Below are 19,926 nucleotides of genomic sequence, written 5' to 3'. Positions count from 1 at the left end.
GTAGCCTCTAAAGATCACATTGGTTTATTCAGTGCTTCAGTGACATGTAGCACACACAGGATAAAAAATGAATGACATAAAACGCTAACATGGGCATTTTTCTTCAGTAAAAACCTGTTAAAGTGTTAAGTGATCTGCTTCCACGCCCCGAGAGTTATTAAGTTATGTGTTTCCATAATGAGAAACGCTTTTTTACCGATTCAACAAGAAAGAGTTTCATATATATTTTTAGTTTTTGCATGCACTGTCTTTAGTCTCTCTTTTTTTATTTATAAAGAAAAAAAAGATTTTCTTCCTTTGCTTTAGGGGAAAACTCAGAAAAACAGCAGCTAAAACCCGTCTCATGACTCCCTCAACTCTTGGGGATAATCAGTGACATGTTGGACTCGTGATGGCTAAATGGATTTCAAACCCAGGAGCACAATGAGAGCATTTACAAACAGGGCTGAAGGAAAACAGTTAGCTCCTCAGTTAATGCAAATTTGCCTTGGCAGGATCTATAACCCGAGTTTGTCGCTCTGTCCAAAATTAAAAAAAAAAAATCCCTCAAGTGGACATGTGTCAGAGAACGCTTTATATTGGGTCCATGTGGGAATCGAACATGAGTCAGTTTAACAGACAGTAGAGGAATCTACATGGGTTTTCCTTCCTGTCACATTGCATGAAACTCTAACCACTTGGCCATTCAACGCTAAAGCCGAGCAATTAGTTGCTTTTATCTTCAAGGCTGGTGACAACACAGTCCATCACATTCCATTAGGACCCCCAAATCCTTTCTGATCCATTTCACTTGTGCTGATGAGGCTTTTGTTGAGTGAGTGCATTTGTTAGTCTAATATTTAGAAGAAATGTATGTCTCCGTTTTACTCAACATTGTGTTATTAAAGGACTCACTGTAAACCAATAGGCACAGAAACTGAAAGGTGAGGTGTCAAGGCACAGAAATACAGATATCTTCACGTTCTCCCTATGAGTGCTGCAGCTGAATTAGGCTGTGTACGTGTAGCGCTGGAACAAATGTGTTGTGATGTACCTTACTAAGCTGTGGGTCAGGAGACCAGGACCATGTGATGCCAGTATATAAAAGAATGAATGATAAATGGTCAAGGGGGGGGGAGTGAAATTACAAAAAAACTTCATACTACATTTTAAAAGTCATAGAAGTGCTTGTTCTTTGAGGAAAATATGGAAAAATGTTCTTCGTATTGGAGTCACTCAAAAATCCAAGAATTGGAGCAAAAGCATTATTGTAGAGAGTTGAAAATGCTTCTATTTCCTCTACAGCAGTGCAACAAATGTTATTTCCGCCACACACTATTTCTTTTGTTTAGAGTGACCCAAATTCTGCATGTAGGAAAGAATGTTGTGTGTTGTTCTGGGGCTTGTCTTAAATCTCGTTAAGTTGCTCAATGTGACCCAATCTGATCCCTTAGTATCAAATTCTTAAAGGTGTTTCTGATTCTGTTGTTAAAGTGCTCCAATGCAGCCCTTAATGAGGCAGCTGGTTGCTTACTGGATTTTGGTTTTAATTGCTGTGGTTAATGAGTTTAAGTACGGTGAAATAACTGCGTCATAACTCACCAAACCCCTTCTGGAAATGCACTTTGTTTTCTTCAGCTATAATTAACAGCGACCCACGTGCGCTCTTCAATGTAGCAGGACTAAAAAGGGGGGAAGTTTGGGGGAGGGGAGTGGGGGGGAGGGGGAGTGTAAAGCCTCTCTTTCTTTCTGTCTTTCTGAGTCATCACCCACCAAGCTCCCTTGTCTCTTTTTCTGTGAGTTACAGTCAGCCTCAAAGTGCTCAATTCAACCATAAAAGGAGAGCTTATCAAATCCTTTCAACATGGGGAAGGTTTTAAAAATGTGTCTACATCTTTGTGCTTGTTAACTCCATCTCTGCTCCCGGCTCATGCACCTAATTCCTTCATCAAGCCGTTAAAGCATGCACCTAAAAGCCCTTTATCACTTTCAATTGTTTAAATGAGTTATTTAACTAAGTGTAACATTTAAAACAAAAGCATTCATTATAAATGCATCTTAATAGATCAGATTGAACCTTTCATACCCAAAAAGAAACATTAATATCTAAATGATCTGTTTCACCTACAGCTTAAAAAGTTTGCATAAAGCTGAAATATTAGCCTGCAGAGAGACTTTTAATCAAGAAATACAAATTATCATTATAACATGACAAAACTGTAAAAGCAGGACTAAAGGAATCCCGAACTGCTGGTCTGCTGAGTTTTCTTTCCTTCATGAAAACATGCTGAGTGGAAATAGAGATTAACTGCAATTAGCATTGACTGACCTTGCCCCCAACTGGAGCCCAGTCATGTCTTAACAAGGCACCTTCCAAGAGAATGCCCTGCATCCAATTCTCTCAATTATGCAAATTGGGTTGAAATCAAAGTAGTTGGAGGGGGTGAAAATGTTCGGATGAAAAGTTGGGGAGCCTCTGATCAAGTCTGCAGTCTACTTTAAGGTTAGCAGCTATGCTCGGGCTTCTCACACAAGCTAAGATCTTCCACACTGTGAAGTGAACACAAAGGAGTTTTCAACAAATTGGGAGATTAGGGGCCGCTTATCAAAGTAGATTTATTGTGCCTTGTTCAAGCGAAGGATGAAAATACCCTGTGGGCATGGAGAGGGAGTCATGGGACTCCCAAAAGGATTACCTTGAACTGGAGTCATGAGACTTGGGCGAACAAAGGCCCTGCTCACATGCTTATCATATTAACGGGCCCTCATAAAGTGAAGAAGTTTCATGTCCTGTGGGATTCAATGAGAGCACTCGAGCGGGAGAGCAGCACCAGGAGAGAGGTCTGGTTGAGGAGCAGCAGGCTGGAGACAACATCTCTTGCTTTCTAGGTTTAATCTACAGCCGCATTTCAGACAGGACTCTGCAGCCCGGAGAGAAGATTGTTTGTAAGTTTATCTCCATTCTGGGAGGGTGAAGCCTTAAAAACTGAATTTAAGGGCTTTAATTGACATTCAATTTATTCTGACAGAGTGGGAAGTGATTTAGGATTAATTATAGATAGTAGAAAGTTAATTCAGATGTAGTGATTGTAAACTGACAGCACAGAGAAATAAGACAGAGAAAAGAAGAAGAAGAAGAAATAGACTGAAAACAGAACAATATGCCTTGGACTTAATTAACAGAATGTTAAAACATTAGCAACAACCTACCTTGTTTAACATATTTAAATTCTAAATAGGAAAATGCTGATCTGATGTAGTTTTAAAAAGGAATGTTAGGTTATCTTTAATATATGTAGTATAGATTTTTTTTTTTTTTTCTAATCTCTTTTCTTTACAAGTCATTATCATAAGAATGTTATTTATTAAAGCAAATGAGATGATATTTTAATGAGTCTGGTAGGAAAAAATAAGGTCATTGCAGCAGCACACAGTCCCTGGTTTGATTTAAATATATATGAGGAGAAGGAGAATAAGTCTACATTAGAAATAAAGAAGTCTTAAAGTTCATATATTTAGCTTCAACAATAATCAAAGATGCAATAATAAAAGCGGTGAGACTTAATAATATGCATTATGTATAAATTCACATTTCTGCTAAATATTTGTATTCATAAATGTTTTTTAAAAGGTACATGCCTTGTGTTTTATGGACAGGCTGGAGAGAATTGGATTCAAACAATATAGATGTTACGAGCGTCGTATAAACATTAATGTCAACTGATTTTGTTTACATTAGTACGCACATAATCTAAATATTTCTGAAGAACATTTAAATACAATCTTTTCCCTTTTACTCAGTAAACATCAGACAGTCCGGGATCATTTGTGTAGATATTGCAGTCCCCCTGCTGCTGAGCCTCCTGCCTGGTTCAGGCCATTGTGTGCAGATACAAAAGAAAGAAAGAGAGAACTGTAATGTGTTATGGGCAAATTATGATAACTGTGACAAAAACTTCTCTTGCATTGATCTCAGGTCTTTTCTTTTCTACTTATGAGACTTCAGACTCATGCTTGAAGTAAACAGAAGTCTATATTTTAAGGTGTCGATGCCGTTTAATATCAAAAACTTTCTTTCAATTTCACAGCTGAGTGCTTTCTTGGAAAGATTTGCTTCCAAAAGCCTCACTTTTAATTGGGCCGTTGCCGTCAACAATGGCCCTCAGAGAAACTTTGCTTTGAACTCAGGTCACTTTTTCTCAGCACTGGAAAAACACCAGACAGTAATCAGAGCTAGATTTGATTATGAAGCTTTAGTTGGACAATGCAAGGGGTCTTATTCTTCTCTTCCTGTATGTTCATTCTTAAATCACAGCATTACTAAAATGTAATCATCCAGAACTATGATTTCACTTTTCAACACAGCTTTTCACAGCCGCCTTAGAAACACTTTCCTTTTGAGCACATTTCCTCTCACTGTGTGTTTTCTTCTTTTTTTTTTTTTTTGCAGCTTCTATCAGACAAGATAGTGAAACCTAAATTCAGCAAAGATGATCTCCTTGTGACTAAAGTATGACACTGTGTCAGCTAACGCTTTGATTCTCTTTCTTTTTCTCTTCATAGGCTCAAAAAGCTTGGATCGAGAGGAACTTTCACAAAAGAGAATGTGTTCACATCTTCCCCAGCAAGGACCCAACCAGGTAATTACTTTAATCAAATAACAGTTTATATGTCATTGTTTTTTAGTTTAAGTTTAAGGTTGCCTAGTTTCAACTATTTCTTTTGAAATGTTACTACAATGTGACTCTAAACTCATCAAATACATTGTACTCTTACTGTACAATGTTGAATGAATGTGTTCCTGAAGACAGATTATAAATCATAATTATAATTGCAGGAGATTTCTCAGAGTGTAAAGTCAGGCATAGTTACCATCCAGTTCCCAACGACAGGCTGAGAGAAGCCCGGCTGTGCAGCACTTTGTTAATTTTGGCACGTATTTCCCAGAAACAGGCACAGTCATGAAAGGATGCGGTGTGACACAGTCTTCATGAGCAGACTAAACAACAGCTTTGGCTTGCACTATTCATTTCAAACATGGTTCATCCCCCCTTACAACAGTTTACTAGTCTGAAATTTCAATGAGCTACAGTATCACACAATGTTGAAGTTTGGAAGTCAGGGATAAGGCCATGCAACTACACAGTTCTCAGGACGCACATGTTTATTAAGTCATTCTTATTCTGTGATCGATCTAGATGTGCCTGTGGTCAGCTAACCACACAGCACGCGGCCATCCCTCCTGGTGCCAACTCAGTCGAAGAATCACACCAATTGGTGCAGATTGACACCCCAAAGGACAAATGGAGTGTGGTCAAGCACACCAGGACCTACCCAACAGACGCCTTTGGCATAATCGAGTTCCAGGGTGGAGGATTCATCAACAAGGCCATGGTGAGTGTCAGGCGCTGAATAATGACTTCTCTGTTTACAACAACATGAAGGAAGTGAGTGGGTGTCATGTGGCCTCCAACAGCTTGTTTATATCTCAACCACTGTTTGCAACATGAAGAAATTACAGCCAACACAATTCTGTTATTCCCCTTCTTTCCTTTCCAGTATATTCGAGTCACTTATGACACCAAGCCTGACAACCTCCTGCATCTGATGGTGAAGGACTGGCAGTTGGAGCTGCCCACTTTGCTCATCTCTGTACACGGTGGTCTCCAGAACTTTGACCTTCAGCCCAAACTCAAGCAAGTGTTTGGCAAAGGCCTGATAAAAGCTGCTGTCACCACCGGAGCGTGGATTTTCACGGGCGGAGTCAACACAGGTAGGACACTTAATTTTCACTCAACCAAAAACTGTTTTATGACATTAGAAGATTACCTCGCCTTTCAGTTGAAATTACATAACACCAATTCTGCAATTTCCTGGAGGGAGATTTGACCAGCCCATTGTCACAGGTTTAAGCACTGTAATTAGAGCTTTTGGGGCAAAATTCATCCCAAATGACAATCTGTGTGGAGATAGCATGCAGTAACCATGGTGTGTCCAAAAAAAATGCGGCCTCATTTAGGAAGTTGAACGACTTACCATTTCTGTTGCTGTGTTTTTCTCTTTCCACCATAGGGGTGATCCGACATGTTGGAGATGCCTTAAAGGACCATTCCTCCAAGTCACGCGGAAAGGTGTGCGCAATAGGAATCGCACCGTGGGGGATTTTGGAAAACAAAGAGGATCTCATAGGAAAAGATGTGAGAACTTTTGCAGCTTTACCAAGTCTTTCTCCAACTCCCCAAAAAACACATTTTTCTTACCAATGATTCCTCTTAAAACATGCTTCTCCTTTCTTCAGGTGACTAGACCTTATCAAACGATGGGGAACCCACTAAGCAAGCTAGCTGTGCTCAACAACAGCCACTCCCACTTCATCCTGACCGACAACGGCACCTGTGGAAAGTACGGCTCTGAGGTCAAACTCCGTCGACTGTTGGAGAAGCACATCTCCCTTCAGAAGATCAACACACGTAAGCCACAGCGCCCCTCACACACAATATAATACGATCCGTCATGATGTTTAAGTGTGAGCCTGAGTCTTGTTGGACACATGGATGGAGAGCTCCTCTGTGACCTATGGGCTTCCCTTTGTCATCCTATGCCTGGGGCTCGAGTAAGGCAGGGACAGCAAAGGGATGCCCAGCTGTCACCACTGACTTCACTTCCTGTCTTCTGCTTTTGCCTGTTCGTGCATCACATCAGTATCAACACACATCTTGTCTTTGTATTATAAGATAACACTAGAGAGGTGGACGCAAGAAGCAATGTTTGACTTTGTCTTCCAGGTTTGGGTCAGGGGGTTCCTCTGGTGTGCCTGATAGTGGAAGGAGGTCCCAATGTAATCTCCATTGTCCTGGAGAGTTTGAGGGACGATCCACCCATCCCTGTGGTGGTGTGTGACGGCAGCGGCCGGGCTTCTGACATCATTTCGTTTGCACACAAGTTCTCAGAAGACGGAGGGTGAGATTAAAGACAGTTTCTCCTTTAGATGTACTCTGATACTTTGGTTTTGTAATAAGAAGCTGAATTGTCCCATTTTAATCTCCTGTTCCAGACTTGTTAATGATGACGTCAGAGAGCAACTTTTGGTGACTATACAGAAGACTTTTAATTATAGCAAAAGCCAATCTCAGCAGATCCTGCTAATGGTTATGGAGTGTATGAAGAAAAGGGAACTGGTGAGTATCCGTATGAAACCACCCAAAATGAAAAAAAAATATTACCATTATTTCATTACTATTTTTACATTTATCTTGTATCTAAAGATGATTGTGTCAATCAATAAATACTGTGAGTTGTGAAGCATCTGGTCTCCATTGTCATTCATCCATTCCACTCATCTGTGCATTCCCATTAACATATTGAATAAACATAATCCCCACAACGTGCTAGTCATTACTCCTGCTTCCTATGGTCATGTGTGGTATGTCATCTAATCTGAGGCATTTGCAGCTTCACTCTCGGACATCATCATCTACCTTGATGTGTAAGCGCACACAGCTGTGAAAGGGTGGTGGGTGTCTAATTCTGCGGCGTTAAACTCTTCACTTCAATGTAAACAATATAAGATCCACGATGAAACCCACACCCTGTTAAGATTCGACTCAGATAGCAGATTAATCCCTGAGCTGAGAGTGATTGCTGGAGATACATAAATAGTGGCAGCGATTGTTGCAGCTGCATCTTTTTTCCCGCCGACATAAGTGATGTGATTAGTAGTTTGTAATACCCAGGGCATATAATCTCCAGACTCCATGCATTTGGGTGGGAAAGATCAGTGCACACTACCACCTGCTTAGCAGAAGCTCTTATTCCATCCTTTCACAGTAAGCATGCAGCACACAGATGGAGGAGAGGATCCATCTCCCTAATCCTCCGTCCGGTTCCTCTCTCCCTCTCTCCACTGGCCAAGCTTTTTTTTTTCTTTTTTTTTCAGTCCCCAGAGTGCTATCACTTCACTAGAGACTCTGGTTCATATATCCCCCGATGTATTAGACTGCCTAATGCCCCAACACACCCAGATAAGCAACTTAAACTGCTTTTTTAAAGAGCATACAGCTGCAGGCTTTTTTTCCCCATCCCATTTAGTTTTCACTGATAACCTAACCCCGAGAATGTGACAGAATCATCAAATTGTTTAAGCTCTTTATACACAACTGAGAGGCCACACTATTGCCTGTTCTTAAGCTAAAGTGCCATGACTAACCTACAGGTGAATCAGTGTCACTGTCTGGTCCACACATAATCCTTTCATCCTAAGTGCATGTCAAGTGAACAGCTGGGTTAGACAAATAAAAACACTGATTTAGAGGCTGACTTTGCTGTGGTGTTACACCCGGATAACATTTTTTTAACTAAAGTAGGAGTTCACCACAATATCAGTCTTACAAAGCTCACAATGCAGCGTATAACAGTCTAAAAGAGCAGCACAAGTTTTCAGTCTTCATGGCTACTCATTATCAACGCATCCCGAGGCCAGCTCTGAATGCTCTGGATTCGTGCCACATATTCATGCCAACCTAATCCCATTTATCATGGCTGCACATGTGATGGGCTGGTCAGCATAATTTCATTCGATATAGTCCAGTCTGTAACAAGGAAAGCACTATTACGCTGTCTGAGAAGTAAATTAGCCTGTTGTGCTCGAAGGGGTCAGCCGCAACGTGCTGCAGCGAGAGGTCCTGCAAAGAAGCTCCCATCGGTTGATACATGTTTATACTTTGTCACAAATGAACCCCTTCATTCATTCACCCATTAATGGATTCAACTGTTACAGTTGAACTTTATTTCATGACTGCCGTTCTATCTTTTGTTTTTTTTCCTCTCACATACAGATCACAGTTTTTCGAATGGGTTCTGAGGGACAACAAGATATTGAGATGGCCATTCTTACTGCCTTGTTAAAAGGTATCATAAGGATGCATCAGACTTAGATTCCTAAACAGTGTGTGTACAAATACATCACAGCAGTATATTCTTGCAATGCAACCTACCTTCACTCTCTCTTTTTTTTTATCTCTCTCTCTCCCTGCCCTTCCATTACTTTGCATCAGGCACAAATGCTGCAGCAGCTGACCAGCTCAGCTTGGCTCTGGCCTGGAATAGAGTGGATATTGCTCGAAATCACATCTTTGTTTATGGTCACAATTTACCAGTGAGTGGGACTCTTATCTGAACAGAATACCTTAATGATTCACTTGAGAAGACTGATAAAAAATGGTTTAGAATAAGTTGCTTATGGCCCCCCTAAAATATGATTTTTTTTTTGTTACTTGTTGGACTGTGCAGAATATTTTATTCATGTATATCTCCTTTGATAAGACTTACTCATCACAGCATGATACGTGGTTAACTTCAATATCAAACTTACAGTCTAACGTAACATTTTGAAATAATACCCAGTAATAGTCCAGTATTTGAATCTGACATGAAAATGTTTACCATTACATGTTACAAATTGTGAAATACAAAAATGCTCTGCACATCTATTTTAAAATACAGTTGTGTAGGAGAGTAACACATCCAACAAAACTGCAAACAAATTCCCGCACACCGTCTGACTTATAGTAGACATGCATCAGGCATCAGCAGTGATTAGAAAGAATTTGTTTGCAATTTTAAGATTCAACATGTTTTTTGGGGCATACCAGAGGGAAAAAAAACTATCAGGGTTGAGGATTAATTAATTTAAGGAGGTTATTTGTCTCAAACTTAACTAGAGGGAAATGTGTTTACAAGATACAGCAAAAGTACAAAAAGATTTAGATGCATTTGGATTTTGAGATGCAAATTCAATTATTCACTCTATAATGTAATACTAGCAGCAGGATACTGATTGATGCTTAAAAACAGCAGCTAAGGCTTTATCTGTTCACCGTGTTCCTACTTTGTAGGAACTTATTACTATATTTGTAATATAGCAATAAGTAAGGTCTTTTACCTGCTTTTTCTAACATAACAATGAGTAAGGTCTTTTTACCTGCTCTTTTGTAATGTTAAAAGACAAAGAGTAAAGTGTCTCGAGATAACGCTTGTTATGAGTCGACGCTATACAAATAAAAATTGATTGACTGATTGATTGATTGACTTTGAAAGCCTGCCGGTGCCATGGCCAACACTACAAATGCTGCAGCCACAGCAGAGAGGCAAAAGAGTCCTGCCAGCGCTCCTCGAAGCAAAGCTCGGGGAAAGAAGGGGAAAGGGAAGGGAAAGGCAAAGCCTGAACCTCCAGAGGAAACAGACCCCAGGAAATTGGAGTTGATTCGTTGGGTAAGACCAGAGTTCATGTAGTAAACTCCCACTTCAGTGTATTAACACCAATATAATGAAAGCTTCGGTGCTTAAACAATCATTTTCCTTTCTCTTAGGTAAACTCTCTCGAACAGGCTATGATGGATGCTCTGGTGCTGGATAGGGTGGATTTTGTCAAGCTGCTCCTTGAGAATGGGGTCAACATCCACCACTTTCTCACCATCCCCAGAATTGAGGAATTATACAACACGGTGGGCTCAACTCCCTCCAATTACAGCTCTAATAAATATAGTGAAAAAAGGTTTGACAATCATAACTAACATCCTGTTTCTTCCTTTCATCTATGCTCTTCTCCTCTTCCAGAAACTTGGCCCTGCTAATAACCTGAATGCAGTAGTGAGGGATATCAAAAAGGTGACATAATCTTTAATGCAAAAATGTCCAACGCTTTTGACAGTTCTAGCTATGTTGTAGCGATGGTTTTTTTTTATGTTTGAGATAACCAGAAATATACTGTCACATTTTGCTCTGGTGATTTTGCAGGGAAACCTTCCTCCAGATTATCAGATCACTTTGATTGATATTGGTCTGGTGCTGGAGTGCTTCATGGGTGGAGCTTACAGGAGTAATTACACCAGGAAGGCTTTCCGCAACCTCTACAATAATTTGTACGGACTTAAAAGGGTACGCACTGGGTGGAAGAAAGTAATTGACATAGCGTTTTCATCATGTTAAGTAGCATTTCATATATTGTGTTTTTGTTTTTTCTTGCAGCCAAAAGCTCTGAAGCTTCTAGGGATGGAGGTAGGGGAACCTTTGCACAACCAAACACTGTCAAACAGCCAAATCAATTCAATCCATACATTAGAATAATCTACCATTTTTTTTATTTTTTATAAAGGATGATGAACCTAGGCAAAAAGGCAAGAAGAAGCCAAAAAAGAAGAAAGAGGAGGAGGTGGAAATTGATGTGGATGACCCAGAGGTCTGTCGATTTAAACACCCCTTCCACGAGCTGATGCTGTGGGCTGTGCTGATGAAGCGCCAGAAGATGGCGCTGTTCCTATGGCAACGTGGAGAAGAAGCCATGGCGAAGGCCCTGGTGGCCTGTAAATTGTATAAAGCTATGGCCCATGAGTGCTCTGAGAGCGAACTGGTGGATGACATCTCGCAAGACCTGGAGAACAACTCCAAGTCAGTACATAAAACATACCCTACTTAGGTTTCAAATGTAGAGTGACAAGGTACTTTCCAAAAGAAAAGCAGACCGATGCGTACCTCTTCTGAAGCAACCTTAATCTGGTTTACTATCCAATACTCTTACCAGCTCACTTAATAATATACTATAATCTTTGATATGTAATTTCTTAATTTACATTCACTTCTCTATCTGCCTCTCATACCTCTGTTGCATTTGTTTTTGTTTAGGCAGCTCCTTATGATTCTCTCTTTTGAGAAGTGCTACAATTAATAGATGATTCATTTTTATTGTGTCATTCATAGATTGTTATTTTTTTATTGTTCCCCGTCTTTCACAGAGAATTTGGCCAGCTGGCGTATGAGCTGTTGGACCAGTCGTACAAACATGATGAACAGGTGGCCATGAAACTCTTGACTTATGAGCTGGTCAACTGGAGTAACTCCACCTGTCTCAAGCTGGCTGTGGCCGCTAAGCAACGTGACTTCATCGCCCACACCTGCAGCCAGATGTTGCTCACTGACATGTGGATGGGTTGCTTAAGGATCGGCAAAAATCCCGGCCTTAAGGTTGACATCAAAAACGTTTTCCTTTAGGCAACAGTTGTAAAATGCTAAGAATGGCCAACGACCTCACTGTGTCAAAGTGTAATATTTATATTTACTCACCTAGGTTATTCTGGGGATCATCTGTCCTCCTCTGATTCTCCTGCTGGATTTCCGTATTGGAGATGATGCATCCTATAGTGCAACTGAAAACAAAGAAGATGGAAAAGACAAGGATGACGACACAAAATCCAGCAGGGTTCATACTGACCTTGTCTTATTATTCGATTTTACAAATTATGTTTATATTCTTTATTTGTCAAAATTAAAACTAATTTGCCCTAACTGAGATTCTGCTGTTTCATCACAGGATGCCAATGATGGGACTTCCCGAAAGGGGGATGAGGAGGAGGGTAGCACTAATGTTCGCAAAATCCCGATTGGCAAAAGGTTCTTTGAGTTTTATGATGCACCATTCACCAAGTTCTGGTTCAACACTGTGAGTTTCCTTCATGTAATAATTAGCAATTTAATACAGACGTTTATCTTGGAGTGTAGTCACTGAAGTGCAATCCAATTCTGGTATTTCTTTATCCAAAAGATTTCCTATCTGGGCTATTTGATGTTGTACAACTATATAATCCTCGTGAAAATGGAGCGATGGCCTTCCATACAAGAGTGGACTGTCATTTCATACATCCTTACACTTGGCTCGGAAAAAGTCAGACAGGTAGAAGTCGTTATACACGATCAATACGATCTTATTCAACTAATAATGTATGTTGAGGATAATTGGTGGGCTCTGAATCACCCTTTTTACCCTGGTGTCTAGATTCTGATGTCAGAGCCGGGGAAGCTGAAACAAAAGATAAGTGTGTGGCTGGAGGAATACTGGAACATCACAGACATGGTCGCCATCATTACCTTCCTTCTTGGGATGATGCTACGGCTGCAGCATGAACCTTACTTGGGCTATGGGAGAGTCATCTACTGTATAGACATCATCTTCTGGTACATTCGTGTACTGGACATCTTTGGAGTCAACAAATACCTGGGACCCTATGTGATGATGATAGGGAAGATGGTAATCACAATTACTGTTTCACTCTGAGCTGCAGAAATCTTATGAAACTCACATGCCAAACTGAAATAAAATGAACAGAAGTTTACTTTGATTTTATGTTAAGGTTTGTTCCTTGTCTTTCAGATGATAGACATGATGTACTTTGTGGTGATTATGCTGGTGGTCCTTATGAGCTTCGGGGTGGCTAGGCAAGCTATCCTTCACCCTGATGAGGAGCCAACATGGCGCCTGGCCAGAAACATTTTCTACATGCCCTATTGGATGATCTATGGAGAGGTTTTTGCGGACTCGATAGACCGTAAGACTAGAATTCATAGTAAGATTCTGTTTCCTGATTCTGGGCAGATGATCAGTGTTACGTTAATTTCTGTGTCTTGTATTCTGTGATGTTAAGCAATAATGTGTTACAGTGTAACCTCTTAATACTCTGTCTCCCTCTGCTGGTAATTGACTTTCAATACATGGCAGAAGTTTTGCATTGAGGAAGTAAAAAGTAGTTTTAAATCTCCTCAATCGTGATCATCTGCCTTCAAGTATAATTTTCTGTCAGTGTTTCTTCTGTCAGGGTGAAGGCAACACGCAGCTAATGAAAAAGCCTGAATTGGCAAGGCAATGAAATATTAAGACGGCACCTGAGGAAGTTGCTAATGCATATGATTGTTTTAATGTTCTGTATATTGATATTGGAAGCTGATGGCTCATGTCTGCAAAATGAATGCTAGCCATTCTTGATTTTGATGAACCAATATTACTTAATCTGACTTGCCAAGAAAAGAAAAAGAGAAAAAAGTCAAAGTTTTTCAGTCCAGCAATTTTTTTTTTATGTTGTTTGATTACTGGAGAGAAATCTTATCGACAGCAGTCCTCATTTGAATGGACTTCAGCTTGACCTTGACAGAAGTATAATATGAGGAAAACGTTGTTTATTGATTTATTAACACTTTCTCTATTTTCCGTTTTCTGTTTCTGCGTGTCTGTGCTTTTCTTGTATTTATCAGTCTATGCAATGGAAATAAACCGTGAGTAGTCTTCAAGTCAAGAATGCAATTTAAATCATTAAGCTAAAGATCTTGAAATAAGAGTCTATATCTGCATTTCCTCATAGCTCCATGTGGTGAACATCTATATGACGAGGATGGGAAGAAACTGCCTCCATGTATCCCTGGGGCCTGGCTCACACCTGCTATTATGGCCTGTTACCTTCTGGTGGCAAATATTCTTCTGGTCAACTTGCTTATTGCAGTGTTCAAGTAAGTGTCCGCTCCAATCACCTACAGCTCTTTTATTTTACAGGAAATATCTACTCTTACAATCTGTCGCTTGTTTTTTTTGTCCCTCAGCAACACCTTCTTTGAAGTCAAGTCCATTTCCAATCAGGTGTGGAAGTTCCAGAGATATCAGCTGATCATGACATTCCATGACCGCCCAATACTGCCTCCACCTCTCATCATCTTCAGCCACCTCTACATCCTCTTCAACAGGCTGTTTCGGCGGTGTGCCAAGAAGAAACAAGAAGGAGAGCTGGATGAGAAGGACCGCGGACTTAGTAAGTCCCCTTGCAATTTAAAGAGTTTTTTTGTTTTTGTTTGTTTTATTGTAGCCGACAGATGTAACTTTAAAAAATACTAGGGATCCAGAATGAAACATACTGACTGCCATTGTTTCGTTATTTGTTTTTTGTTTTTTTACCAGAGCTTAGGTTGAATCCTGAAGAGCTAAAAAGTCTGTATGAGTTTGAGGAACAATGTGTCGAGGAATATTTCCGAGAGAAAGAGGATGAGCAGCAGTCTTCCAGTGATGAACGCATCAAGGTTACATCAGAAAGGTGAACTATATTTTCAAGTTTCATTTAGAGAATTCAAAGTATTTTGTCTAAAGATTATACTTAGACTTTTGTTTCTCTGATGTCCCTGACAGAGTTGAGAACATGTCCATGCGTCTGGAGGAGGTAAACGAGAGGGAGAACACGATGAAGGCCTCCCTGCAGACAGTGGATCTGCGCTTGGCCCAGCTGGAGGAGATCCATGGACGAATGGCAGTGGCCCTGGAAAAGCTTGCGGGGGTAGACAGATTGGAGCTGACCAGAACCTATTCAAGAAACTCTTCCGTATGTGACCCTTCCTCCCTTCTACGCCAGGGCAGCATTAACAGTGCGGATGGTTACAGTCTCTATCGCTTTCACATGGACATCGAGGAGATGGCGTCCAAGCAGAAGGAAGCAGATGATGCGAATAAAGCTGTTCTAGAAAGAGAGAAAAGTCTGCGGCAAGCCTCCAGCGTTTGCGCTCTGAATTCCAAGGAAGGTGGTCAGACCTTAGAGGTTGGTGGTTTGGAGAGATCACGACCAAGCTCATGCGTGGACATCCTCATATCCCCATGTGAACAAAAGCCTGTTTCTGCCTCATCAAGTCAAGAGACCGTGAAACAAGGCAGCACAATACTGCTAGACAGACTAACAGATAAGAACAGACTATGGCCTTCTTCTCCTCCAAAAAGGACTAAATCCCTTAAATACTATCCAGCAGAAGATCAACCCACCTCTCCTTTGACGAAGAGGAGGTCTATGAGCACCATCATCATCAGCCCACCTGATGAGCCAGAGGAAGCAGTTGAACCCTCAGAGCAGATCCTACTGCCAGAGAAAACCCCTTCCTCCCCAAAGAGGACTAAGTCATTGAGATACATCCCAACTGAAAGCCAAACGTCCCCTATCACAAAGAAGAGAGCTATGAGCAGCATAATCTACGACCCAGCAGAAGCAGGTGATGATGTGCTGCAAACTGCAGACTACAGGTCATTAGTGGAGCAGGCCTCTAGAGCACCAAATCAGTGGCCAACAAACTTGGAGTACCAGGTCCATCCCAGCACCTTTGGTCACATGCCTAAGGTGTCAACAGTCAGAACTCTTGCCCAGCAGTTTCAAGCTAGCACTGTGCCTGCAGAGCTGGAAAGGGACTTGATTCAGGCTGATCAAATTCCTTTAGAAAGTAAAGATACAGAACTGGTGGAGGAGCCAGCAAAGGTGAAGGCCAAAAGAAACCTTTCTGACACAACTCAGTATCTGACTGTAGCCGATGAGAAGTATAAGCTATCTCACAGGTCACAAAGCATGAACGAGAGCGAGAGGAAAGCAAAGTACTTGACAGTTAGTAAGGGGGTAAGAGCCTCTCGCAGTGAGCAAGACCTTACTGATGCCTGCGAAGGGGCAGGGGAGGATGGGAAGAAAAAGGAGGCAGAGAATAGAGAAGATGATGCACAGGAGAGGAAATAAATGCCACCGAGAGAGGGGATTGATGAGAGCAGAAATAGAGGGAAATAAAACAATAAATGAGGAAGATGAACTAAAAGATGAGGAACCAAAAGCAGAGATCTGGGAAATTCACAGCATTGTACCATAAGCCGGAATTCCCTGTTTGATGCAATAATGACAAAAAAAAAAAAAGACTGACGTTAATGAAAAGCAGAACAAGAAAAACAGAACAACGCTCTTTGAAAGACCCACTTTCTTTACTTGTCATTAAGTAACCATACAATAGCTTACAATCATTCACATTATAGATTTCCCTTGTCATTGTATTTTTATGTTGGATTTGTAAAGGAAACCTGCTGGATGTATACAGTTGAAGAAAACAAGTTTATACACAACAGTAGGTTGTGCTGACAGACTATACAATATGTGAACAGCAAAAACATGACATTCTCATATACGCTTGACACTTTCAAATACTGTCCGTAAACTTGTTTTTCCAATCACTACAAAATGTGCTTTATATTATTCCTCTCTGAGGTATCCCTACAGCTTTCATGCAAATACTGACAATCACATAACAATATGGAGTAAGTACGCAACTTTTCACAGTTCCATTTTGACACAAGAACCTGTATAAATGAAGGTTTGAATAAATAATAAAGTTAGATATACTCGTATGTATTTTTGTCTTTTCTATCGTAATTTCCGAGTCCTTCTAGGCACACATGAACAGAGATATGATGCCTGTGCAACAGGAGATTATGTCTCATCAATATACATTGATTTACACAAATACAATCAATACTGAGACTAGATATGTCTGACAGCACCGTGGTAGTCAGTATGACAACAGGTAGTTTAATGCTACAATATATGAAATGTAAATTTTTTCATTTTCTGATAATTTATAAGACAATTTTGTGTGACAAAGCTCCAGCAGAGGTATAATGAGTGCCCCCAGAATCACTCTGCTCTTGTAAGCAGACACTGCAGGACCAGCTACAAACCAATGCTAGTGGTTACGCCACAAGTCTTTGCATGAATGTATACACAGTATTAGGCCTTAGTCCTCATTGATCCTCCTCTGGTCAACGGGACAGGGTGGCATCTCAAACACTCATGAACCTCATGAGCTTCAGCTGGCAGAAAGGCCCTCTGAACATGACCACTGCTGCCACTGCTGTGAAGACGCCCAGAAGGCAAGAGCCCTCCAAAAAACAGCAAAGTCCCGCTTGAATCATGAAAACTAGAGATCTAGAGGAGCGAACACTTGAAGAATTTTATCCTCTTCGACTTTTTCTCTGTGATCTTCACTGCTTTGCCTGATCCCCCAGCACTGTTGTCAGTCTAGCAAAGACAAATATGATAGTGGAAAAATGAATGTAAGTATTTTAAACGTGCAAGGCTTCACATTTCATATACAATCTACCAAAACATAGATTTAGTTTTACCAGGGGTTTCGGGACATATTAAGATAGAGGTTCCTAAAAAATGCAAATGGTTGACTGGTTATCAGGCGTTTCATTTTCTCTTAAAAAAACAAACACTTTTTTGCTTTCAAGAATAAAACTACAAATAAAACAGAAAATCTATGAATAATTTATGGAATTTATACCTAGCAAATAACAATTATTATGTAAGCTGGTTATCGGTACCCCAAATGTTAGAAATACTTTAGTTATTACAGTACAATGTGTACATGAATGTCACTTAATTCATTAGATTTGTATCAATTGAGAGCTCATACTTAAAATGTCCCTCTCGTTTGGCATCTATTTTAGGATTGTCTGTATCACTTACTGTCTTTGAGCTCAGGTTATGTAATATGTCTCGTCCCACTGTATAAAAAGCCTAGAATAATGACACAAAACAAAAGTTATTTTACATATGCATCACTTATGTTACATGGTACATTGAGAGTTAAAAAAAACCACACTTACCTCTTCCACATTTAAGCTAGACTTTGCACTGGTCTCTAAGAACTTCACTCCATAATCAATAGCCAGCTAAAGGGGGGAGGGGGGGGGGGGGGGTAGATGGCAGTGTCACTTAGTGCAAAATAAGAAAGGTAAAAAGCATTTTCAATTGATCTGAGACTGTCTTCAGTAAAGACTGGCTGCAGACACTCACTTTTTCACCTCTGTCTTTGGACACCTGTCTCCTGTCAGTCATGTCACATTTGTTACCTAGGATCATTTTCTCCACATCAGACGAGGCATGCTGGAAGAAGATAAAAAACCTATCAAGTCAAGTATGTTACTCTATAGGTATGACAGTGTCATACAGCAGCAAGTAAAAAAAACAATTTTGAGACAAAATGTTTCAATTCAGCACTTACCTCTTCGATATTTCTAATCCAGTTTTTTATGTTTTCAAATGACTTCTCATTACAGATGTCATACACCAACATAATGCCCTTAGAAGAAAAACAAGATAATATTTGCATATAATATCAAATTGTAACATATAAAATAAACCCACAGGGTGGAAGTGTAGGATGCAGAGCGGACTCACCATTGCTCCTCTGTAGTAAGCTGTAGTGATGGTGCGAAACCTCTCCTGACCTGCAGTGTCCCTGCACACATCAAATCAACATTAGTGCATTAGTTTCTCTTTCTCTTTCTCTTTCTCGTATCTTTAAACATGTATAACTGTGCCAGGCTCTGAAGCCAAACCTAAATTACACTTACCAAATTTGCAGTTTGACTCTCTTTCCATCCAGCTCTATTGTTCTGATTTTGAAGTCAATTCCTGCAGTTGGACAAACACACATTCATCTATAGGTTGGTGCTTACTCTAATGATTGGTTATATGATTATATGAAGACATGTTTTACATGCCTAAGATGCCACAGATGCAGAGGACTTGTTCCCAGGCTGTTAATGTTATGTCAAGTTGAACAGAGAACATCACTTAATGTCACTGCACATCCAGCTACGTAGAACAATGTAGATAAGTGTGGGAGATAGTACACAATATTGTAAAAACCAAAAACAGAAAAAAAATGTTTAAAATTTTCAATAAGATTTTTTTTTTTTTTTAAATCTATAGTTATGATCATATTGTATTTCTAACCTTACTGATGCCAATGAGCCATCAAGGACAGGGGATCATTATAATTTTTCTCTATGGTCCATTGTCTTGCTCTTATGCTACTGCAGGTCCTTTAAAAATTGTAGGGCTGAACAATATTATACAAATAAATTACTCCATTACTATAACCATAGAATAAATACTATTGAAACGCAGTCAGGCATTTTATTCTGTTTTGTGCATAATGTCAGATTGATCGTGAGGGGCGGCTACAGGGAACTCACCTATTGTGGATATGAAGGTGGTGTTGAAGGAGTCCTCGCTGAATCTGAACAGCAGACATGTCTTGCCGACTCCACTGTCTCCGATGAGCAACAGCTTGAAGAGGTAATCGTACGTTTTCGCCATTGAAACACAATGTGGACTCCGACGTCTCGGTAATAAAAGGCCGTGGTGGGCCGGGGTCTCCAGTCAGTCCGAAAACCCTCAGCTGTCTGTGGCAGACTGGCAGCAGACCGGTGCCTCGATGTGTGACGTCACTATTTACATTGCATTATGGGCTATGCAGTTTGAATGGATAAAGGGG

The 19,926-nt window shown here is 40.3% G+C and overlaps 2 protein-coding genes and 1 long non-coding RNA gene across 4 annotated transcripts; 2 read left to right on the top strand and 1 right to left on the bottom strand.

The window, feature by feature from the left end:
• Positions 1–2,540: 2,540 nt before the first annotated feature.
• Positions 2,541–5,240, top strand: LOC136179721 (uncharacterized). Its single transcript, XR_010666703.1, has 3 exons — positions 2,541–2,925; positions 4,543–4,619; positions 5,178–5,240. It is a non-coding gene; the product is annotated as an uncharacterized lncRNA (long non-coding RNA).
• LOC109982204 (transient receptor potential cation channel subfamily M member 1) lies at positions 5,238–16,600 on the top strand. 2 transcript variants are annotated; one of them, XM_029276913.2, is made up of 25 exons: positions 5,238–5,373; positions 5,539–5,752; positions 6,052–6,176; positions 6,278–6,449; positions 6,765–6,939; positions 7,034–7,157; positions 8,814–8,886; positions 9,033–9,133; positions 10,075–10,248; positions 10,347–10,481; positions 10,594–10,644; positions 10,774–10,914; positions 11,005–11,034; positions 11,132–11,424; positions 11,769–11,997; positions 12,101–12,232; positions 12,344–12,472; positions 12,575–12,703; positions 12,806–13,057; positions 13,181–13,355; positions 14,056–14,076; positions 14,163–14,307; positions 14,398–14,603; positions 14,750–14,882; positions 14,975–16,600. In XM_029276913.2, the coding sequence occupies exons 1-25, from the start codon at positions 5,371–5,373 to the stop codon at positions 16,326–16,328; spliced, it is 4,716 nt and encodes a 1,571-aa protein (XP_029132746.2). In that variant the 5' UTR covers positions 5,238–5,370; the 3' UTR covers positions 16,329–16,600. The 2 variants fall into 2 exon arrangements, with proteins under 2 accessions (XP_029132746.2, XP_065813276.1); XM_065957204.1 differs by lacking the exons at positions 5,238–5,373; positions 5,539–5,752; positions 6,052–6,176; ... (1 more) ...; positions 6,765–6,939; positions 7,034–7,157 and having other exon boundaries at positions 8,749–8,886; positions 13,181–13,373.
• On the bottom strand, positions 16,546–19,923 carry LOC109982205 (ras-related protein Rab-8B). Its single transcript, XM_020631324.3, has 8 exons — positions 19,625–19,923; positions 18,998–19,058; positions 18,822–18,882; positions 18,646–18,723; positions 18,438–18,527; positions 18,248–18,313; positions 18,108–18,158; positions 16,546–17,654 (listed from the first exon to the last, which is right to left on the bottom strand). Exons 1-8 carry the CDS (start codon positions 19,746–19,748, stop codon positions 17,562–17,564), a joined length of 624 nt encoding a protein of 207 aa, XP_020486980.1. The 5' UTR covers positions 19,749–19,923; the 3' UTR covers positions 16,546–17,561.
• Positions 19,924–19,926: the final 3 nt, after the last annotated feature.

This window comes from Labrus bergylta, chromosome 7 (assembly GCF_963930695.1).
Source record: "Labrus bergylta chromosome 7, fLabBer1.1, whole genome shotgun sequence".
Taxonomy (NCBI): domain Eukaryota; kingdom Metazoa; phylum Chordata; class Actinopteri; order Labriformes; family Labridae; genus Labrus; species Labrus bergylta.
The sequence above is the reverse complement of the archived record's forward strand: the minus strand, read 5'-3'. Positions and strand labels throughout refer to the sequence as shown.